A 24,947-nucleotide genomic window follows, 5' to 3' on the forward strand; every position below is an offset into this window, starting at 1 on the left:
AACAAATCAAGAGTTCTTTTAAAGCAAAAGATATAGTTTCAACAAAACGTCCTCTTGAACTTTTACATTTAGATCTATTTGGACCATCTAGAATTCAAAGTTTGAATGATAGCAAGTATGCTTTTGTTATAGTAGATGATTATTCTCGGTTTACATGGGTGATTTTTCTAAAAAGCAAAAATGATGCTTTTTCAGAATTTTCTAAACTTTGTAGAAGAATTACAAATGAAAAATCTACATCTATTATTAAAATTCGTAGTGATCATGGTGGTGAATTTGAAAATGAATCTTTTCTAAAGTTTTGTGATTTACATGGTATATTTCACAACTTTGCTTTTCCTAGAGCGGCTCCACAAAATGGAGTTGTTGAAAGAAAGAATAGAACTTTGCAAGAATGTGCTAGAACCATGCTTCAAGATAAAAATTTACCAAAATACTTTTGGGTTGAAGCAATTAATACATCATGTTATGTCTTAAATCGTGTTCTTATTCAACCAATTTTACATAAAACATGTTTTGAATTGTATTATGATCGTATACCAAAGATCTCATATTTCAAAATTTTTGGTAGTAAATGTTTCTTGTTAAATACCAAAGATAATCTTGATAAGTTTGATTCAAAATCAGATGAATCAATATTTCTTGGATATTCTTCTAGAAGTAAAGCATATCGTATTTTCAATAAAAGAACATCTTGTATTGAAGAATCTTTACATGTTGCATTTGATGAGAATTGTGAGCAGGTTATACCTCTAAGCGAAGGAGAAAAAGTAATACTTCAAGAAGAACCCTTGATAGAGAGTACTTCTCAAGAAAATATTCCTCTTCAACCGGTTTGGAAAGAAGTTTCTAATCATCCACATGAACAAGTTATTGGTGAAATAAAGAGTGGTGTCCAAACTAGAAGGCAATTAAAAAAATATATTGCAAATGTTGCTTTCATATCTAAATTAGAACCAAAGAATATCAATGAGGCTTGTGTTGATGAATTTTGGCTTTTGGCCATGTTTGAAGAACTTAACCAATTTACTAGGAATGATGTTTGGGATCTAGTTGATAGACCAAAGGATCATCCGGTAATTGGAACAAGATGGGTCTTTCGAAATAAGCTGGATGAAAATGGTGAAGTCATTCGTAACAAAGCAAGGCTAGTGGTACAAGGATATAATCAAGAAGAAGGCATAGATTTTGATGAAACCTATGCACCAGTGGCTCGATTAGAGTCAATTCGAATGATGCTTGCTTTTGCTAGTTACATGAACTTCAAGTTATATCAAATTGATGTTAAGAGTGCATTCTTAAATGGACACATCAATAAAGAAGTTTATGTAGAGCAACCTCTAGGCTTTGAAAATGAGAAATATCCAGAAAAAGTCTACAAATTGAAAAGAGCTTTGTATGGACTCAAACAAGCACCAAGAGCGTGGTATGAAAGACTACGAAATTTTCTAGAACAATCTGGTTTTTCCATTGGTCGGGTAGACTCCACTTTATTTATTAAAAATCTCAATTCAGATATTCTTATTGTACAAATTTATGTTGATGACATAATATTTGGTTCTACTAATGATTCTCTTTGTAAAGAATTTGCTAAAGCTATGCATGAAGAGTTTGAAATGAGCTTGATGAGCGAATTAAACTACTTCCTTGGACTTCAAATAAAGCAAACTGAAGAAGGAATCTTCATCAATCAGGCTAAGTATACAAAAAAACTTCTCAAGAGATTTGGGATGGACTCATTGAAATCAAGAAGGAATCCTATGAGTGCAACTACTTCTCTTGATAAAGATGAAAATGGTAAAAGTGTAGATACTAAGCTCTACAGAAGTATGATCGGATCTCTATTATACTTAATTGCTAGTCGACCTGATATTATGTTTAGTGTTTGTATGTGTGCAAGATTTCAAGCTAATCCAAAGGAATCTCATTTAACTGCAGTAAAACAAATTCTTCGTTATTTGAAAGATACTTCAGATTTTGGATTGTTTTACCCAAAATCATCTTCCTTTGATTTGGTTTCATATAGTGATGCAGATTTTGCAGGAAGTAAATCTGATCGCAAGAGTACTAGTGGAACTTGTCATTTCTTAGGAAATTCCTTAGTCTCTTTGTTTAGTAAAAAGCAAAATTCAGTATCACTCTCAACAACTGAAGCATAATATATAACGGCTAGTTTAGCATGTTCACAAGTACTTTGGATGAAACAGACCTTAAAAGATTTTGGTTTGAATTACTCCACAACTATTTATTGTGATAACACTAGTGCTATAAATCTTTCGAAAAATCCTATTCAGCACTCAAGAACTAAGCATATTGAAGTTAGACATCATTTTTTAAGAGATCATGTGTTAAAAGGAGATATTTCGTTAAATTTTATTTCCACTAAAGAACAACATGACGATATCTTCACTAAACCTCTTAAAAATGAAGATTTTATGAGAATTAGGAGAGAATTAGGTATTTGCACGTTTTTGGATTTATAAAAATGCTGATTTTTGAACAAAATCTCAAAATCGCACTATATTAGTCGACCGATAAAATTCTAGTCGACTGGTGTTTTAAATTTTGGAATGTATCGCACCATATTAGTCGACCGATATATTTCTAGTCGACTGATGATATTTTTTAGAATGAGTCGCGCATTCTTAGTCGACCGATAAAGATTTAGTCAACTAAATTTTTTTAAATTTTTAAATGAAGGGACCCGATACCCCTTGGATTTTTAAAACACCCGTTCTTTTTAAAATAAGCATCGTTTCACTTCGTTTTCGTATCTTTTCGTTTTTCTTAAAAACGAAAACCTTAAAAACAAAAACCCTCTTTCTCTTTTGCCTCTCTTTCTTCCGAAAAACCCTCGGAGTGCCGTTCGATCCCATTTTCACTGGGATTTTCTTACCGTAACAAGGAGACGCCAGAGTCTTCTGGTTGTGATCTTGAAACGCCGGAATCATCCTGCAGTAACTGGCGCATCTTCAAAACACGCCGGAACCCTCTTGTGTGACAGTGCATTGCCAGAATCCCCTTATGGCCGACTTCTTACTCGCCGTCAGCCATTGTATCCTCCTCTGGTTCTGTTTCACATCGTCGGACAACGTTCTACTTCTGCCGGAAATCATTTGGAAACCGTCATTATTTTTGGTAACTCTATTTTATTTAACCATGCCTCGTACGAAGTCTGCATCTGCAAAAGGTTTAGGTTCTCCTCCTCCTACACCTTCTTCAAGACATGGTTTTTCACTAAGATTACTTCACAATCCTCTTCTCTATGATACTTTTGGATCAATTTCTGCACTACCTATTTTACCAGGCCGAAATGTTCTATTTCACTTATTTTCTCGTTACAATATAAGAGAATTATTTCCTGGAATTTCACATCTTTTTGATGCTTGTGCAGATACCCTTCACTATCCGTTTCTTATTCACTTGTTTTACACGAATTTACAAATGGATCATGAAACTGGAGTTTTGTCCTCTCTTGTTTGTGATGTTGAAATCGAGTTTGATTCGAAATTAGTTGGAGAAATTCTTGAAATTCCACCTTCAGACACTCTTTTCAACACTATTGAATTGAATGATGAAAGAGTTTTTGAACAAATTCTTCTTCCAGGAGCACCTCACTGCCCTCCTTTCAAAAATACTAATCTTAAAACTCGTGCACGCATTGCTGGACGAATCCTTGCCCACAATGTTCTACCCAAAACTGGTTCTTTTGATTATTATTTCACAGATCTATCTACGACTCTTTATGTTTTATTTGGAAATATTTCTGTCAACTGGGACAATGTGTATTTTACAAACTTGTGGAAACAAAAACCATTTCTTCCTTATGGTTGTCTTTTAACCCGTATTTTTAGACATTTCAAAGTTCCTTTAACAAATGAAAAATACATTGAGCAAAAAGAGTTCTTTGATCAAACAATTTTTAAAAGAATGAAAATTAAATATCTACCTCCTTTAAATATTGATCAAACTGAACCATCTGATCCTAATGAACCATCAATTTCTGAACCTTCACCTTCTGCGACACCTTCATCTTATGCAAAAAGAAAGAAATTTTTGACAAGTCAAGACCATCATGAAGTTATGCAGAGACTGGAAGCTTTAGAGCTGCATCAACATACTTTTCGTGAAGATGTGACTCAACAACTATCTTCGATTCAGAAAGAGATTACTTCAATCAAGGATTTGCTTAACTCACTTTTCTAATCTTTGTTGTCTGAACTTTCATACTTTATGGGTTGTAATATTTTAAACTTGTATCTCTATTTTGCTTATGCTATTTCTGCCCTTACTCTTTTTTATTCTGACAAAGGGGGAGAAAAAGATGATAGCAATTACATTGAAATTGCAGGAGATCTTGCATGAGAAATGCAAAATTAAGAGAAAAAGAAAGCTTTGAATGAATGTATTTCTAAATGCATGAAGAAATGATGAATGAAAATGCAAACCAATCAATATGTGATATATGTGCTTTAAATGTGCTAACTTTTAATGTTTTGCAGCATATTGATAGGGGGAGTAAAATCTCCATCTATGCATCTAAATGCTTCATCTTTGATTAAGTTTGTCATCATCAAAAAGGGGGAGATTGTTACGACAATGAAGCCATACATGATACTTCAAGTACAAGGTTTTGATGATGAGCAAGTGGAATCAACTGCATTTCAGCTAAGGCTATGAAGAAATTGAAGAATTCAGTGAAGAATCTTTGAAGACTAGTGTGCAAATGTTTAATTCATTAAAAGTCTTAGATTCTTGTAAGAGCCTTACTTAGAGTGCATATTTAGGTTGCATTTCACCTTAAAAGTCTTTAGAAAAACTTTTCTAAAAAGAACCCTCATGAAAATCTTTTTAGAAAACTCTTTTCTTAAATTTTCATGTTTATTAGTCGACCAATAGACTTACTCGACTAATCCTTTTGCGCCATATTTTCTAAAAAGTCATTTTTGTCAAATTAGTCGACCGAAGGTTTTATCAGTCGACTGGACAGAATGTCTGTTTTCTGGAAAATTAGCAGCAGTCGACTAATGGTTTTATCAGTCGACTGAACAGAACATGTGTTTTCTGAAAATTTAGCAGCAGTCGACTAATGCTTTTTATCAGTCGACCGAACAGAATGTTTGTTTTTTAGAAGATTTTAGCAGCAGTCGACTAAAAGGTTTTTCAGTCTACTGATGATATTATCAGTCGACTAACTTTTCTCAAGTCGACTAAGTTTCAAAAGTTCAGATTTTTAAACAGCTCGATTAACAGATCAGTCGACTGACAATAACTGTCAGTCTACTAAAAACTAACTATTAGTCGACTAACTGATGTTTCAGTCGACTAATTTTGCCGTTTTCCTGAAACTTCAAAAAGGCGTGTTTTTTCATTTTTCAAACGTTTTGATCGTTCGAAATTGACAGTTTTGATACCCTTTCATACCCTCAACGTATGGAAAACTTTAACTATAAATATGAGTGCATTGTACACTAAAAAACAACAAGAATTCAATCGATTTGAATCATTTACTTATTGCTTTTCACTCCTATTCATTCAAGTATTTGTTTTCTCACTCACGTGATATTTTCACTTCAGTTTTTCACTCAAATCACTTTGAGAGATAGTGAATTCGTGAGTAAGAGTATTTCAACAACCTCAAAAGCCAATAGCATCTCATTTGCATTCAAAAGGAAGGCTCATAGGTTGTTTTGTAAGTTGTTACTTATTTTCTGTAAAAAGAAGGACTCCTTGGTGTAAAGGAGTTGTTTGCTTTCAGTAGGGTTGTTACTGAAAGTGGGACCAGTTATGGTCTGTGTGATCTTGTAGTTTACAAGGTTGATAGTGAATATCTCAAGCGGGTTTTGCTTGGGGACTGGATGTAGGTCGGGTTAGACCGAACTAGGATAAAATCTTGTGTTCTTTGTGTGTTTGCTTTGAGATTTGCAAAATCATTAAATATTCCGCAGACAATTTTTTAAAAGCACTATTCACCCCCTTCTAGTGCTCGTTGCCTAGATCCTAGTGCACTTTCACATAATTCATTGCATTTTCATCTTATGCTAATTCAGTTTTTGCAAGTACAGAAAATATTAATTCCCTTCTCAGATTAGGATTTTATGTATGTCAGTTCAAATCAAGTTTGTAATAGCTAAATATCAATGAGAAATTTATGTTTCAAGCATTAGATTAGAATGTATGAGCATGCATGTCTTCTAGAAATGTTTGTGTCATGTCAATTCTCTCTTTTATTTCAAAAATTCACGAATGGAAACACGAATGACACGTACACTATTCTAATAAGAGGTGATTAAATCCTAAGTTGACGATTTGCATCAATGGCCATAGTCAGGGTGTGAACAAAACTTAGGATTTTCATCTTTTATGGAATGACATTGGATCCGCACTGGATCCCTTTTTAAAAAATCATTATATTTTCAAATATTTTCCTCCTTTATTAAAGTTTAACTCAAAATTAATTCAAAATATATATCAATGGCCATAGTCAGGATATATTGAGAGTTAATTTCATTTTAAACTCTATAAAGGCACCAAAATATATTTTATTCTTCACTTAAATTTAAATATGATTATTATATAATACATTCAATAACCATAGTCAAGGATGTATTATATCTTCAATCTTATTTTCAATTCATTTAAAGAATGAAATATTCTTTTCAAAACTCAATTTCAAATTCCTTTTTCATTCATCATTTAGGATGGAGTTACATCATATTTTCAAAATTCCTTTTCAAAATCCAAGTGATCTTGAATATATCTTCAATTTCTATTTCAATTCATTCTTCTATCTCATTTCAAAGATTCAAATTTCAATTTCAAAGTCCAATTTGACTTTGAAATTTCAACTTCACTTTTATATTCACAATTCAATTTCCAATTTAAATCAAATTTCAAAGTTCAAATCAACTTTGAAATTCCAAATTCATTTTCAAGATTCAAATTTAAATTCAAATCAATATCTCAAAATCAATTTAACTTTGAAATTTCTGATTCATCTTCTGATTTCAAATTCAAACTTTAAAATTAAGTTTGTTCTTTATCTTCAAAGTCTTGATTCTCAAATTCAAAATCAAAGTTTGAGATTGATTTTGAATCTCAAAATTTGATTTTTTTCTCAAGTTTTAAATTTAATCTAGGTTTTCAAAAAACCCAGATCCATCTTCAAAAATCCCATTTGGATTTTTAAAAATCTAATTCCAAAATTATGATCCAATTCCATTTTAGGTTCCAGATTTCGGATCCAGTCCAATCTTGGATCTCAGACTTCGAATTCAAATTCTATTTTAGGTTCCAGATTTCGAATCCAACTTCATCTTGGATCTCAGACTTCGGATCCAAATTCCATTTAGGATTCCAGATTTCGAATCCAATCCAATCTTGGATCTCAGACTTCGGATCCAAATTCCATTTAGGATTCCAGATTTCGAATCCAATCCAATCTTGGATCTCAGACTTCGGATCCAAATTCCATTTAGGATTCAAGATTCTGGATCCAATCCATTCTTGGATCTCAGACTTCAGATCCAAAATCCAGTTTGGATTCCAGATTTCGAATCCAACTCAATCTTGGATCTCAGATCCAAAATTCCATTTAGAATTTCAGATTCCGAATCCAACCCCATCTCGGATCTCAAACTTCGAATCCAGTTCCATCTTGGTTATTAAACTCTGTGATCATCGCAAAAATTTTCCTCTCTTGTGGTTTCTCTCTCTTCCTTCTCTTTTTCCTTTCTAACCTCTATTTCCTCTTTTTTGAAGGGAGAAAATAAAATATAGAAAAGAAGAGAGAAGAGAAAAGAAAAGAAGAGAGAAGAGGAACTCTTTTGCGGGGTCTCACTTGACCTTAATTTTGAAAAAATTTAAAAAATTACTCACCTCCGTTTTGAAATATTTGCAAGAAAATTGGAGAGACGATATTCGCTTGTCGGTACGAGGTTCGACCGTTCCTGGCGCCTTTACCAGGGGTAATCGAACCAAGGATCGAATTTATGCCTTTTTGCTTTGCCTAAATATTATCTAAGAATTTATCCTAAGTCTAAATGCACAAAGAATCATGCTTGTGCAATGCAAGGATGTATGCTCTTTTCAAAAGATGTTTTGGAAATCTCCAAGTGTTTCTCAGATGAATTTGATAATGGAGTGAAGAAATGGTTTTTGAATTAAAAAATCTAACTTAGAACTTGAGATAGATCAGAGAAATTCTAAGTTTTTAAAATAATCAGAGTTGGGAAAGTAAATCTCTGAATTTAAAAAGAATGATTTGAAGATGAGAGAAAAGAAAGTGAAGCTTCAAAGTCAGAAATGGACTTTGAATTTAAACATGAATTTAAGAGAGGAAATGAAATTTGAAGTGATATTGAATTCTGGATTTAAGATTGGAAATCAGGATGGAGATTTGAAAAATAAAATTGAGGAATGGGATTGATTTGAAAGTTGAAATTCAAAATGGAATTTGAATCCAAGATCTGGATTCTAAATAGAATTGAGATTTAAAATTGAATTCTAGATTTAGCATCCGAGATGGGAATTAGCTTTGAAATCTGGGATGAAATGGAATTGGATTTAAGAATTGGAGTGGAGAATAGAAGTTGAATTGAAATCTGGAGTTCAAGATGGAATTTGAATCCAAAGTCTAGATTCTAAATAGAATTGAGATTTAAAATTGAATTCTGGATTTTAGAATCCGAAATGGGAGTTGGATCTGAAATCTGGGGTTCAAGATGAAAATTGGATTCTGAATTTTAAATGGAATTGGATCCAAGATGGAATTTGGATCTGAAGTCTAAGATCCCAAAAGTAGAACTGGGTTCTGGATCCTAAAATGGAATTGGATCTAGAGTCTGAGATCCAAAAGTGGAGATAGATTCTGAATCCTAAATGGGATTGGGTCCAAAGTCTGGAATCCAAGATGTAATTTGGATCTAAAATCCAAAACGGAGATTGTATTTAGAAATCCGGATCCAAGTTGATCTAACTTTGGATTTGGACTTTGAAAGTCCACATGGGACTTTTGAACATGGATCTGGGTTTCGAAAATCCAGATTGAATTTAGAATTTAGAATTTAGGAAAGGTCAAGTTTTGAGATTCTGAATCAATCTCAAACTTTTATCTTGAATTTGAAGATGAGAAAAATAAATTTGATTTTGAAACAGAAGATGACTTCAAAGTTAAATTGAACTTTGAAATTTGGGTTAAAATTTTGAATGTAAACATGATTTTGGAATATCAAAGTCAAATTGGACTTTGAAATCAAACTTTTGAATTTTGAAATGAAATAGAATTGAATTTGAATTTATAGATAAGATTTGATCTGAGAAAATAATCACTTGGAATTTAAAAAAAAAAAGGAAATTTTGAAAATATAATGCAATTCTATCCTAAATGATGAATGAAAAAGATGTTGAAATTGGATTTGAAAATCATGTTTCATTCTTTAAATGAATGTAAATAAGATTAATGATATAATACATTCTTGACTATGGTCATTGAATGTATTATATAATAATCACATTTAAATTCAAGTGAAGAATAAAACACATTTTTGGTGCTTTTATAGAGTTTAAAATGAAATTAACTCTCAATATACCCTGACTATGGCCATTGGTATATATATTGAATCAATTTTAGACTAAACTCTGATAAAAGAGGAAGATATTTAAGGAAAATATGATGAATTTTGAAATGGATCCAGTGTTATTTTATAAAAGATAAAAATACTAAGTCTTGTTTACATCCTAACTATGGCCATTGATGTAAATCATCAGCTTAGGATTAATTACCTCTTACGAAATGATGCACGTGTCATTTGTGTTCCCATTTGTGAGATTTTAGAAAAATAAAGGTAAAAAGCATAAAAACAAGCAATTTATGATATTTACAATGCTCATTCATTCTATCTAAAATAGGAAATGTAAATTCTCATTAAGATCTAACTATTATAATACATGAAATTGAATTTACAACTCCAAACAATAACCTTTTCCACTCATTCCTCTGCAAAATACTTGGTTAGTATGAAAATGAAAGAGAATTATACATATCACCTGGATTTCGAAAGATGCCAATGGTAAGAGAAAAATGCTCATATGTCAAGACATTTATGATGGAAAGATAGGAAATGATATATATATATATATATATATATATATATATATATATATATATATATATATATATAGGCCTGTATATATATGTATATATATACATGTATGACACATATATTATCTTGTGAAATAAGAAAGATGAAAACTGGGTTGGAAGTGAGTGCATGGGCTGATGGTAAAGGGGAATGTGGTTGTATTGTCAAAGGAGAAAGGTATAGATGGAGATGAAATTGATCTCTAATTAAACTGTGAACCTGAGGTCTGCCTCCTTGGAAGAGATAGCTGTGATGAAATTGCAGCTGTCATATTGGATATCATCTGAGAGTTCTGTGATGTCGGTACAACATTGAACAAGGCTTTATTTACCCTTTCAGAGGTCTGATCCATACGACTTCTTAATTAGCTTCCTTGGGTAATTTTCCCCTGCATGATATCCTATTGAATATGTCCAGGCTGCAATGGCTTGTAGGGGAATAGAGGACATGTGAATGCAGCAAGTGCCATAGAACATGCAAGTGCAGGATGCACAAGTGCTGACATGTATAGGAGTGAGGAGGTGAAAGTGCTGCGCAAGGATGTGTTGACACATAGTGTGAAGGTGCTGCATATAAGTGTAGTGAAAGTGTGAGCGCAATACACAAGCACAGAGAATGAAGGTGCGATATTAATTGAAAGGCTGTGCAGGTGCAGGTGCTGAAGTTGAAGTGGAAAATGCCAAATATAACATGCAAATGCAGCAGTTGCTGTTAATATGCAACGTGAAGGAAAGTGTTGTGCTATGGATACCATGTAATGAATATACAGGTGCAGGGAAAGACACCAAATTCACTCTGTGCCTCATGTAAGTGCTGAGTGACACCTCATTTGACAATCAGTGATGTAGTTGTGTATACAAGCTAACATAAAAAAAAATGCAGTTAATATATACAAACTGACATATATAATACAATTGACGCATGCAAATGAGCACATGCAATATAACTCACATTGGGGTGTAGCTAACAAAGGCTGAACCAATATAGGTATTATGTAGAATGAATCTGGCTAAATTCCTGCCAGTACGAAGATGCATTGCTTTGACACCGATTTTGGAAAACTCAAGGCCTCGGATTTCCAGATTTCACAATGATTTTCGATAGCTGTAGGCCTTTGCAGTTTTTGCTGTATCTGATGAAGCAAAAGATGATTCGATATTCCATCTCCTGGTAAGAAGAGTTCCATCAGCAAATCATATCCATTAGAGAAATTATCTCCTTTCATTGAGAATTTTTAGTCTATACATCTCGAGCATGTCCCTGAGGTTCATACAGCCATCACGATCATCAGGAATAGGGCCCCAGAATTTTGCTTGCTTCCATTAATGATCGATGTTAGGACTTTAGCAACTTCTTGGATTTCAACTAGCTGCTGGAATTACGTATTCGTTTGGAATTCTTCGATTGTGCTGGAAATCTAAAGGACAGAGATCAGATGGCTTGGTATGGAAGTCGACTTCCTTCAGTCAACCGAGGAACATCAAAAGAAAGAAAATGGTCAGAAGAAGGAGGGGTGATGCCTGAACCGTCCGTCCCCCTCCTTTTGCTGCTGCCCAACTTATGTAGAGCCTGAGGAAGCTTCGAGTAGGGGAGGGTTCATTGAGGATTGACGGCCAACGACGTTAGGCCAGCGATGGAGGGCTGAGAAAAGGAGTTGAAGCCGTTGGTGATCAAGGGTCTTGCGATGGAGAGCCATGAGGAGGATGGGCGGATTAGGGGGAAGGCGATGCATGAGGAAGTTTCTGGAGGTTGGGCTAGAGAGAAGGTTTGGGCGAGAGAGTGGAGGAGAGGTTCTTGCCCTCGCGACCTCGTTACGAAGAAAACCTAAAACAAGTTTTCTAACGGGGTCCTAAAAAATTTTTCTCTTTTCCGAAATTTTTCAAAAAGGAAAACTCTTTTTATAAGATTTTCTAAAAAATGTTTCTTCGTAAAGAAATGTTTTCCCCCCAAAAAAAAAGTTTTTAGAAAAGGATATTTGAAAAGGAGATTTTCAAAACTGTTTTGTGTTATTTTCTTCATTTTCAATATTTTTTGTATTTTTTGAAGACAAAATTCTAAAAACTAAGGAACTTAAACTAATTTTATAAAATTTTCAAAATATTTACAAAAGAAGGGTTTTTCTTGAAAAATCAGGGTTTTATTTCTTCAGAAAATGGGTTTGGATCCAGGATGAATTGTCTGAGCCTTTTAGAAGATTATTTTGGTAATTTTGAGAATTTGATCTAAAAATTGGATACGAAGCTCAGATTTGATTTTGACAATGGATCCGGATCCAAAATCGAGTCAAATGAATTTAATTTCAGCAAAATTTGAGAAATAGAATGTAATTTAGATTTAAAATTGACTCAATTACCCAGAAAATGGGGGAAAAGGGCAAAAAGAAAATATTTACAATATTTTGAAAAATTTGGGGTGTTCACAGACTCCAGATCAAAATTTCATTCTAGACTTTCAAATCTAATTTCATTTCCAATTTTCAAAGCCAATTTCAAATTTATTTCCTAAAGTCTAGATTCCAATTCGAATTCCTGTTTAGATATTGAATTCAAAATCGATTCTTGAAAATCGATCTCAAAGTACATTATGACTTTGAACAATCATTCTTACTTCAAAATTTCAATTCTAAATTCCTTCTTATCTTCATTCACAGACTTATCTCTCCAAATCCTGATCATTCCAAAACATGGAAATTCAAGTCTCTTTCTTCCAGATCTATTTCAAATCCTGGGTTGGATTCAAAATCTAAAATCAAATTCAATCCTTTGAATCATTTTTTCACTCCATTATCAAGTTTATCTCAGAAAGACTTGGAAGATTTTCAAATCATTTTTTCTCAAAAGAGCATACATCTTTGCATTCACACAAGCATGATTCTTTGTGCATTTTTTTAGAATAAATTCTTAGATAATATTTTAGCAAAGCAAAATGGCATAAATTCAATCCTTGGTTCGATTACCCCTGGTAAAGGCGCCAGGAACGGTCAAACCTCATACCGACGAGCGAATCTTGTCTCTCCATTTTCCCGCAGATTTTCAAAATGGAGGTGAGTGATTTTAAAACGTTTTTAAAATTTTGGTCAGATGAGACCTTGCAAAAGAATTCCTCTCTCTTCTCTCTTCTTTTCTGTCTTTTATTCTCCTTCAAAAAGGGAATAGAGGCTAGAAAGGCGAAGAGAAAGGAGAAGAGGAACAAGGGGAAATTTTTTGCATGATCATAGAAGTTGGCGATCGTGATGGGACCCATCTCCGTCCGGTCGAATTTGTGCCTTTTTGCTCTGCTTTGATATTATCTAAGTCTTTATTCTAATAAATGTCAGCTTCATTTCCATGAAAACCTTAGGAGCCTAGATTTTGTCCTAAGCTGACATCATATAGGATCTAAGTATGGTTTGGTAGGACCATATTGAGGAGATTATTCCATGCTCACATTAGACTTAGGTCTGAAATACAACACTCCTCAATTCTAGGGATTGAATGGAAACAATGTATGCAAGTGTATGCTTCTTTTCATTTATATTCTATCTCTTTAGGACTTGCATTAGAGCTTTCTAGTTTTATCTACATGTTGAACATGTTTTCGAAAACATCCCTACCTATATTGTCCTGGTCTTCACGTTGCTGGGCTGTCTCACTGAACCATAGTTCGAGAGAGAGCCTCACAACTGGGCCACTTATTTGGGTTCGCGCCCCCCTACCACGTACCTAAGGGCCATAGTCCGAGGTATATCAGTAGGCGCTCAAGGATGTTGGGAAGCCTTTACCTTAGAACCAGAGAAATATTTCTATTCCACGTACTTCGAGCTTCAGCTTGAGTATATCGGCATACCTTGATTGAAATAAGATGATCTGAACCCTAGAGTTAGGATTAAGGTCCTACAAGCCATTTCAAATATTGCATTTAGAGTCAGCCTTTAGGGGGTGCTGTGTGCGCATCCTTGTTTGTGCAGCTTTTGATTATGCGATGTTCCTTGTATTCTTCTATATATCAAACCTCTTTTTCAAACCCTGGGCATATTATTCAAAACTTTTCCTTATTTTCAAAAACCTAAGGTGTATATTTTTGCTTTACCTACATTCTTTTTCTCTTTTGTCAAATTTTCTTTAAAAACCCTGAAAATCCCTTTTTCTAAATTCCCTTGATCTTTCAAAATTTTCAGGATTTATGTCTATCCTCTTCTTTCATCAAGAGTCTATCCGTAAGTCTTGCATTCTATCTAATTCTCCTCATTCTTCTTTGCCTCAGTATCATTTCCGATGGCATCTGACTCCCTCGATGTTGTCTTTCCCAGAGATCATGTCTTCTATCAAATAAGGGATGGAACCCCGGATCATTAGGTTATCCAGTCTCATTCCTTCTTCCCTCAGTGGTATTATTCTTGGTTCGCCACCTTCTCGCGTATGTTCCCAGACCACTTGGATGATTGTGGATTGGAGATGACATCAACTGCAGGCAAGCGAACCATCAACGACAGTCTGATTCAAGCCATGGCGGAATGGTGGAATCCACGAACCTGCACATTTTGGTTTCCATGGGGAGAGATGACTCTGCTAATGGACAAATTCAGTGACATCATGGGATTGCCAGAGCCAACTGGTCAGCCAGATGATCCAGTCGAGCAGCAGTTCCTGATCAACGTCAAGGGGATAGATGTTCGAGAAGCATTAGCCAGGGCAACAGGGAGCAGATCTTGGCCTCTCACTGAGATCGACAGAAGTCAGTTCATCGATCTGTTCGGACTCTATCACAAATATGTAGCCTACGAGGAAGTTGATACCTTATCTCGAGCAGCGAAAGAAAGGATCCAACATGCCATGGTCCTATGCATAGTGGGATTAGCATTCTTCCAAGACGGTCAGAATTTCATCGATGTCAGAGTCACCTAACTCTTTCAAAGATGAAGAAGCAAACAGACCCGTCAGCTTTCAGTGTCCATGGTAGCCCTAGCCTTTCTTTACCGAGGCTTGGCTCGTTTCGCCCTTGGAGAGACCATTCTGGTGGAAGGATGCACTTACACCCTGCAGTCTTGGTTCTTGCGGCATGTGCCATCAAAAGCCAGTTCCTTCAGGTTCAACAACAAGAAGCCGAAGTCCGCCATTCAGTATCGAGCTTTGATTGAAAGTCTGCATCAGGAGGAGATCCTTTGGGATTACTTCGACAGACAAAAATCAGTTCTTCGCTACACTTATGCTCATAGAAAGCATTACAGATTGCTTGGCCCTTTCTTTTGTGTTGACTATCAGCCAAAGAGGTGTCTCAGATAGTTCTCGCAGCGGCAGGTTCATGTCAACACTCACTTTCCGGCAAGCCACATGCCAGAATTTGATCTGTAGTCGGATCAGTGGTCTGGGGCATACCATGTAACCAAATATACTTGGGACTCCTTCATTCCTTTGTCTGTATTTCCTGGACCCAATGTATCTTCTGAATATCAAGAATGGTGGCAAATTATCTGCCCATCTTCTCTTTGTCTTTGAAATTATCATCAATAAAGATCAACTTTTGTTTTGTTAAAAAGCTTTTTGAGCCAAATTTTATTTTTTTTGTTTTATAGCATAAATGGTCACGATTCTCGTGACAACCTCATCCCTAGTGATGGGACATTCCTTCTATTCTTCTTCAAATATCTCTTATCATGATGGATGACCTCGCCTAGGTAACAAGGCACATTTTTTGTTATCACAAAAATGGTGACGCAATTATCACAAGTTTTGTGGTGACCCGATCACTGGTGATGGGATAACCTGTTTAATTGTCTATCAAATCCTTCGTTCTTATCTTTTCTTAAAAGGTTGTGTTTTCAAAAGTCCTTCCGCGCTCTAACCATTCCCTTATTCTACAAAATCATTGGCATTGTCAGAATGGTTCAGACAAGAGCTACAAAAGAGACTGTGCCCCTCAGCACAATGACAGTGAAAACGAAGAAATGGATTCTCCCAAGTCAGTCAGAGGACAGAGTCAGAACAAAGGCGATGATATCGACCCCGCCATGTACAGTCTGTTTCAAAAGATGATGACCAGAATAATGTCAGAGCAAGCTGAGGCCAGTCTGAAGAATGTCGTTCAAAAGAGCAAATTAAAGAAGAAGGTTGTGAAAAAGCAGGTCCGGATTGTCAGAAAAAAGGTCCAGCCTGACACTACTTCTGAGGAATCAGAATCAGCAGAAGAGAAGTCAGAAGAGGAAGAACAGTTTGTCTACAGTCAGAATCCTCTGTGGCAGTTCATGAAGATCACCGCAGAACTCGAATCTGTGAACAAACCCATTCCAGTTGAGGATCCAATGCACGAGCAAATGAGAGAAATGACTCGGGCAATTAAGGACATCCATGCCAAGAGCAAAGGCAAACAGACCTATTCTGGCAAAGATTTCTACAACGGCCTAGACGGGGATGACAATCTGGATAATCTCCTTTGGAAATTCCTCAAGTTTGATGGAACAAGCAATCCCAAAGCTTATTTGGCCACATTCTACGCAGAATGCGATCATTTCAGGAAAGACAATAGAGTCCTGTTCATCTGCTTTCCTCGCAGCCTAGAAGGTACAACAGTCAGGTGGTATGCGGACCACATCAACCCTATCGAACTACGAGAGTTTGATAAAGTCGTGAATCTTTTCATCGAGCGCTTCATGTTCAATGTTGAAGCGTCGCCAACTCTCAACCATCTGTATAATTTGAAACAAAACGAGAATGAAAGGGCTAGCGAATTCATCCACAGGTGGAGAAGCACCTGTAACAAAATGAAGGTTCCCATCCCAGAGGAACATGCCTTGCAAATCATCCTGAACAACTTTGCTCAGCCTCTGAGGAATCTAATCTCTACATCTCCATCAAAGTCATTTATGAAGTTGATTGAGAGAGCCAAGTGGCTCGAAACAGAACAGGACAAGACAATGGCCTCTATGAAGGTTACCCTTTCGTCCGAGGTAATCCTGAGCAGAAAAAGAAAGCACACGTTGCTTATTCTATAGATTTCTCAGGCCACAACAGCAATTCTAGCAGCAAGAAGAGCAAGAAAAATCGCAACAAGAATTCAGGACACTCCAGGGCCGAAAGAACAAACTCTGCAGCCCAGAAATGGAAATTTGCTAAGCCACAACTCGTCCAGCCAGTACAACAACCTGAAGCAAGACAGCAAGAGAAACCAAAGCATGAGGGACAGAGTTATGATCTGGAATTCACAGCTCTAGAACAGTCCCGCGAAGACATCCTGAAATATATGTTATCAAAAGGGATGGTAAAACTCCCCAAGGTGGCAGATCCACCAGTTGCTATGAGAAAATGGATGGATAAATTCTGTAAATTTCATCAGACTGTTGGACATGACACGAAACATTGTTTTGTCCTCAAGAACATCATCTAAGACTGCATCGACAAGAATTTGTTGATCGAGGACGAGGATGAACAACAACCCGAGATTTTGTCCAAGCCTTTCCCAAAACATTCAGCTTCGGTGATTTCAGATCAAGAAGTTCTTTTCCAGAACAACATTCAGTCATGTTCTAACCAGGACATTCAGGATCAACATCAGGTCCTAGTCCTACGTCAAGCACAGTCTTCCGCCAAGAGGGTGGATATTACTTCATTTGTTAGAAAAAAAAAGTCAGTAAAAGAGCCAACGAAGGTGACAACAGAAGTTGTCAAGCCATCCTCTAGGATTCCAAAGCACTTCATTAAAGCAGCTTCAAAGAAGGGTGAGACTTCGGGATCAATTCAGAAGCCAATCACTGCTCTATCAAACATCTCCATTTTGGACTTAACCCATGCTTCCCGGGAACATCAGCAGGTTCTGAAAAATCTATTGCGGAAAATCAAGGTCAAACCTGCCACAACTCCGCAGGATATGGCTCAGATCGTCAACCAGGCTATGACGAATGCACCAATAATATTTTCAGATGAGGATTTGCCAAATTCATTTCACAATAATGCTTTATACATAGTAGTGTAGACCAGGGGCATGACAGTCCCTCATGTGCTTATTGATGGAGACAGCAACCTCAATATCTGTCCAGAAATGACAGCCAGAGCCTTGGGCCTAAAAGAAGAAGAATATATCCCAGATCCAATCACGATCTATGGTTTTGACAACCACGGGCAGACAACCAGGAGAAAAATCTTCCTTGAAATTTTCATCAACTATTCAGTACATACCATTATATTCCACGTGTTAAATGTGCCACCCACGTACAACCTTCTGCTGGGACACACTTGGATCCACAATGCCAACGCCGTTCCTTCAACCCTGCATCAGTGCATCATATGGTCAAAAGGAGGCATGATTACCACAGTCTTGGGAGAAGATCCGGAAGAAAGACTCCCACAACCGATGATTCCTCGCCCCACTTTCACTGCCGACATCCCAAGCATTCGGGAGGTCGATGAGATTAATTTGAGTGAAAGTTTGGATATGCTCCAGCTGAAGGAAGTCTAGCCAACAGAGAATGTCACCGCAGTGGTACAGTGGCAGGGACCTCATTTCTTCAAGCTAGGAGGACGCCTCAATTGCACTTCTTTCAAGGATCATCCTCTTTTTCCTCAATTCTTGAAAACCAATAAGGGATTTGATTTACTGATGAAGCATGGCTACCAGCCCTTCAGAGGCCTTGGTAAAAACGAGAACGACATGATAGAGCTAATTGTTCCCGCTCGGCATATTGATAGTACAGGCTTGGGTTTCACCGGTCAGTCATCAGGCAGAAAAACTGCCTTCATCAAAGGAGCCGAATGAAGACAATGCCTTTGCTTTCTGTTTTCTTTTCCTGTTCTCCTTATGTCGTCTTGTAGAGGCAAGTCCACCCCAGTTTTTCCTTTCTTCATCAATAATCACCTGTAAATATCAAAGTTATTCAATCAATGGAAATTTTGTTTCCTCTTCTCATCTTGGCGTACACGATTCTTTGCTTATATCTTTTTCTATGTCATCATTCTTTGTTTCTGTACAAAAGGCTATAGCTTACCGTTTCTCAAAAACCTTCTTTGCACTTTTCAGAATTGCTAGAATCATGGCTCCTAAATTGATCAAAAGGCTCATTATCAATTCTAATTTTTCTCAAAGTAATTCCAAACCGGCCAAAATCTGCAAGGCAAAGGCAGGGGCAGAAGTCAGCAAAGTGGCAGGGCAGATCGAAGAATTAGCAGAGTTTGATCCAGCAATTCAAGAATTGCCAGAATTTTCCAGTATTCAGAAGCAGGATAAACCATCGCCGTTGGTTTAAGATCCGACAGAGGATGTCAATATTGGTTCGGAAGATGATCCGAAGATCCTCAAAATTGGTTCCAACCTAAGTTCAGATGAGAAGGAAAGGCTCATCCATTTTCTCAAACAACATCAGGAAGTCTTTGCATGGATTTATGAGGATATGCCAGCGTTGGATCCAAAGTTAGTCGAGCACCGTCTCGTGCTGAAGCCAGATGTTAAGCCGATCACGCAGAAATTAAGGAAAATGAATCCCCGAGTGGCACCACAAGTTAAAGAAGGACTTCAGGAGTTGCTAAAGGCGGGATTCATCCAGACTATTGACTGCCCAGATTGGTTGGCGAACATCGTAGCAGTTCCCAAAAAGAATGGCAAAGTCTGAATCTGCATCGATTTCAGGGATCTGAACAAGGCCACCCCAAAAGATGATTATTCACTCCCCAACATCGATCTTTTGATCGATAGCACGGCGGGCCACACCATGTTTTCTTTTATGGATGGATACTCAAGCTACAATCAGATCAAACTGGCCACTCGTGATTAGTCAAAAACTTCTTTTACCATACCTTGGGGTACATTTTGCTATACAATCATTTCGTTTGGGCTCAAGAATGCTAAGGCAACCTATCAGAGAGCGATAACAGTTATTTTCCATGACCAGATGCACAAGAACATGGATGTCTATATGGATGACATCCTGGTCAAATCCAAAGAAGGAGATGATCATCTCGATGCTCTCAGCCAAGTCTTTGAAAGACTTATTCTGTATAAGTTGAGACTCAACCCGCAAAAATGTGTCTTTGGAGTAGAATCAGGCAAACTGCTTAGATTTATGATCAACAAGAAAGGCATAGAGGTGGATTCTGCTAAGGCGAAGGCAATCATTGATATGCCGCCTCCCACCAATCTAAAAGAACTATGAAGCCTTCAAGGGTGCATCCAGTCAATTCGCCGCTTCATCTCTAATTTGGCCATGAGATGTGAGCCCTTCAATCACTTACTAAGAAAAGAAGTGAAATTTGAGTGGGGACCAGAATGTCAGCTCTCATTTGAGCACATCAAGCAGTATCTCCTCAATCCACCAGTTCTGAAGCCACCAGAACTTGGAAAACCACTTCTCTTATATATTTCTGTCAATCAGAATGCTTGTGGCAGATTTCTTGCACAGTTTGAGGAAGGCAGTCTGATAAATCACACCATCTACTATGTGAGCAAGACTTTCATCAATTATGAGAAAAGATACTCTCAGATGGAAAAGACATGTTTAGCCTTAGTATGGATGTGTCAGAAGCTGAGACATTATCTGTTGGCATCAGAAATCAAAATTCTGTCGAGACTCAATCCTCTCAAGTACATCCTTGAGCAGCCCTTTCTTACTGGACGGATTGCAAAATGGCAAGTCCTCCTGATGCATTACGACTTAGAGTATGTATCTCAAAAGTCAGTCAAGGGCCAGTCCATCGCAGATCAGTTGGCGGATTTCCCGTTGACAGAAGAGATCAAGGCAGAAGACGATTTTCCCGATGATCGCTTCTGCAATGTTCAGGAGTCCCCAGTTTTGACCCTTTTCTTTGATGGAACCAAAAATATGTCTGGTATAGGGATTGAGATATGGTCACTTTTTTAAAAACGCGATTTTGGGCCAACCGTAACTAGGGGCGGCAATCGGGTCGGGTTGGCGGGTCGACCCGGTGGGTTGGCGAGTCATCATACCTCAACCTGAACCCAACCCGTTTATTAAATAGGTCGACTTTGGCAAACACAAACCCGACCCATTTATTAAATGGGTAACCCGACAAAACCCGCCAACCTGTTTAATAAACGGGTTGGGTCGGGTAAACGGGTTGGCGAGCGGGTTGGCAGGTTGACCAGCCCGCCTAACCCGTTTATTAAACGAGTCAGTCGGGTTGGCGGGTTGGCATACCCCTAACACGAACCCAACCCGTTTAATAAACGGGTTAGGCGACCCGTTTATTAAACGGGTTCGTTTTTGCCAAACCCGAACCCGCCTAAGAGGCGGGTTGGCGGGTTGTGTCAGGTTTTGCCACCCCTAACCGTAACCCGATTTCAGAAAGACGAAGCACCAATGTTCTCAAAATTAAGAGACGCATCTAACGGTATACTTGCTTGATTTCTGCCTCTGAATTTTGCTTGATTTTAAAGGTTAAAAACAAAAAAAATTACAAATATTAATCGTCTCATCTTGGACTTATCAGGGGGCTCTGAGTCACGCCCAGACCCAGCTGAACTCACCTATATTTAAGGTGGAAATGTCATCTATTTGTAAGGCCTTGGACACATTGTTGCTAATAGAATCTCTAGTAGAAGGAGAATACAAACTCTTCAGCAATACACATGATCTCAATTTCAGTCTTTGACAACTCATGCCCATGACTAGGAAGGTTAAATAACCATTGTTTTGCCTTGATCTGTCATTCTTGGTGCACAAAACATCCTCCAAGAGATGTATATATATATATATATATACCCTTTTGAACACCCCAAAATTTTCAAAATGATGTAAATGTTCCCTTTTTGCCCCTGATGCCATTTTCTGAGTAATTGAGTCAGTTTTAAATCTAAATTCTAGTTTATTTCTCAAATTTTACTGAAATTAAACCCATTTTACATATCTGACTCGATTTCGGATCTGGATCCATTGTCAAAATCCAAATCTGAGCTTCGTTATCCAATTTTTAAACCAAATTTTCAAAATTACCAAAATAACCTTTTGAAAGTCTCAGACAGTGCGTCCGGTATCCGTTTGGATCCATCGTCATAAATTTCTCGATTCAAGGTTTAAACCTCAACATATTCCCTCAAAATCCGGATGTAAACCCATTTTCTGAAGAAATTTCCACAAAATAACCCCGAACTCTCAGAAAAGCTTTCTTTTGTAAATATTTGTAAATTTAGTTTAAAAAATTTCTTTAGAACTTTATTTCAAAAATACCAAAAAAATATAGAAAATGAAGAAAAGAACAAAAAAATAAAAAAATATAGAAAAGAAAAAAATAGTTTTTGGAAACCTCCTTTTTGAAAATATCCTTTTTCTAAAAACCCCTTTTTGAAAATCATTTTTTATGAAGAATCACTTTTTAGAAAACTCTCGAAAGGAGCCCCCTTTTTATAAAATATTTTAAATCAGAAGGGCCCCATTGCAAATTTTCTTTAGGGTTTCTCTTTGAGAAACCTTCGTAAGAGGCCGGATGGCCAGGAGAGCGGCAGGCTCTCACTCTCCCTCTCGAACTCCATCGACCTCTCCCGATTCTTCCACCCTCTTCTTTAAAAAGAGACAAATGGAAAACCCTAAGACAACCGTCTTCACCCCACCATTATACCTCTTCTAGGAAATCCTATAGTAATCCTTCACCTCGACATCACTCTTCTCTTGATCCCTCTTCCCTCCCTCTAGAGTTTCCCCTGCGAGTGCTAAAGATCAACCCTCATTTACAGAGTTATAAGAGGATCTCTCGTCCCTCGGTCGAAATCCTTGCAGCAGGAGGTAAGTGATTCTTTCTCTTCCATTCCTGTTACTGGTTATATCCATCTTTGATTTTTTTTCTATATACAAGTTTCCTTCCTCTTTCTTTTACTTTGATTTTCCATAGGAATTTCGTATTATTACATTTTTCTGTTTTAATTTTGTTTTTGGGTTTTTCCCTTCATGGCATTATGGGTGGGATCGACCTGTATGTAACAGGAATGACTCCCCCTCCCATTGCTACAGCAAATGGAATCCTCGATTCCAACACCGTATCTCTCTCCTTTCACCTTTGATTCACAAATTGCTTTGATTTTTATAGATTTTGACATACATTTATAGCTTGATTTTTTGAGTTTTCATTACCTGCTCATACACGATTTCCCATCTGTAGGCTAATTTTTTTTTCATGCTCATTTCGGTTTCAAGATTTGCATTGAGCCCTCGATGCCTTTTTCTTTTTTTTTGCTGACACGATGGGAACCGATGATGCTTTACCATAGCATCATTGATTCATTTGGGTTTTAAATCTCTGAGTTTATTTTGATTCTTATTTTTAGTATCGACTTCCCTTTGATTTTCCCTATTTTTGGCCCCATTGACGCACCCCTGAGTTGTGTTGGGTTGCTTGTAGCAACACCAACTCTTCTCTCATGCTATAGCCAACGATGTCTCCCCATCTCTGAAAGCATTCTTGAATTCAAGTTTCGTTCTTCGAGACGATGTTGCTAAGGCCCCATCGATCACCGCCCTATTGGAAAATGAATGCTTGGATTTGGAGCGCAACCTTCTTGGCATAAGGAGGAAGCTTGCTGCGGCGCTATCATCATGGAATTCTCATTCCTTTAAGATGGAGAGGATTCTTGATGACGTCATTGTGAGATTACATGATTTTAGCCACCACCCAGATGAAATGGGTGATGCAAAGTTGAAGAGGATTACGAATATGTTAGCAGTAGAATTACCATTGCTTGCTAAAGAAGTTGGCAAAGTTGATGATGTTCGAATTTATGCCAAAACCACCTTGAAGTTGGAAGCGTTGGTTGGAGATCTTGAAGATACATTGCACCTAATTATGACACCAACGTGTGTGAATCAGATCCCAATGCTTGCAAATGCTGCTAGTTCAGATGATATTGATTGGAAGTTGGGAAGGTTGCAGCTTGTTATGGATGTTCTCAAGGAGATAGAGAATGTTTTAACTGAGCTGGTAGAAACAAGGCCACAGTGGACACGTCTCCTTTGAGCTGTTGATCTGAGGGTTGACAGGGTGCTGGCTGTTTTGAGGCCTCAAGCTATTGCTGATCATCGCCCTGTCCTTGCAGCAATGGGATGGCCTCCTCCTCTTGTCAAAGCAAATCTTGACAAGGGGAGAAACTGTGACTTGCCTAACCCACTTGTTGTAGTGGATGGAATTGTAAAAAAAAAAAAAGATACTCGAGGAGCTTTCTTACGCTTTGTACTTTTCAGCAGTTTCATATGAAGTGGAAAAATCAGTTGCGTGACTCTTGCAAGATACATCTTGATCAACACCTCTGGACCATTGATGAATTAGTTTCTCCTATTTCTTCAAGAGCAGAACATTATTTCTTGAAATGGATTGATGAACCAAAATTCATATTTGCTCTTGTCTATAAGATCACTCGGGATGTTGTTGATGGTGTCGATGATCCTTTGCAACCTCTCATTGATAAAGCAAGGTTATTAGGTTTCAGTGCCAGGGAAGCATGAGCACGGTCTATGGTAGACATGCTTTCAGATTACATGAAGAAGAATGTGATGCCCATTCTAGCTGACAGATATCAAGTCAATGGTGGGGCAGTTGAGGTGAACACCTCATGGCTCCATATCATCGATCTGGTCATCTCATTTGATAAACAAATGCAATCATTTGTAGACCCAGTGGTTTTAAGGCCTTCTGAAAGATTATGGGAGAACTCAACATCTCCTATATTGTCTATGGTATCTATGATGAGCATATTTTCTGATTAGCCAGATTGGTTCCAGATGTGGAACCAGATAGAATTGATGGATGGTCAAGAAAAGTTATTGAGCTGAAAAGGAGAACGTGTGGTTGATTAATAACAAACAAGGGAGTCAATTGGACATCAAGAAAGTTTGTTCAGTTT

General features: G+C 37.1%; 1 protein-coding gene across 1 annotated transcript; it reads left to right on the forward strand.

The window, feature by feature from the left end:
• Positions 1 to 11,826: 11,826 nt before the first annotated feature.
• LOC149828608 (RINT1-like protein MAG2) lies at positions 11,827 to 24,549 on the forward strand. The gene is made up of 4 exons (XM_090017096.1): positions 11,827 to 11,907; positions 23,453 to 24,028; positions 24,144 to 24,197; positions 24,304 to 24,549. Exons 1-4 carry the CDS (start codon positions 11,827 to 11,829, stop codon positions 24,547 to 24,549), a joined length of 957 nt encoding a protein of 318 aa, XP_089873222.1.
• The last annotated feature ends 398 nt before the right edge of the window (positions 24,550 to 24,947 follow it).

Source organism: Nuphar pumila, chromosome 9, assembly GCF_984573655.1.
Source record: "Nuphar pumila chromosome 9, dmNupPumi1.hap1.1, whole genome shotgun sequence".
In the NCBI taxonomy this organism is placed as follows: domain Eukaryota; kingdom Viridiplantae; phylum Streptophyta; class Magnoliopsida; order Nymphaeales; family Nymphaeaceae; genus Nuphar; species Nuphar pumila.

Coding starts and splice junctions, on each gene's coding strand:
- LOC149828608 (XM_090017096.1), top strand. CDS start 11,827: ATGGAGAGCCATGAGGAGGATGGGCGGATTAGGGGGAAGGCGATGCAT. Junction 24,029..24,143: donor AGAATGTTTTAACTGAGCTG/GTAGAAACAAGG, acceptor CTGTCCTTGCAG/CAATGGGATGGCCTCCTCCT. Junction 24,198..24,303: donor TCTTGACAAGGGGAGAAACT/GTGACTTGCCTA, acceptor TTTCATATGAAG/TGGAAAAATCAGTTGCGTGA.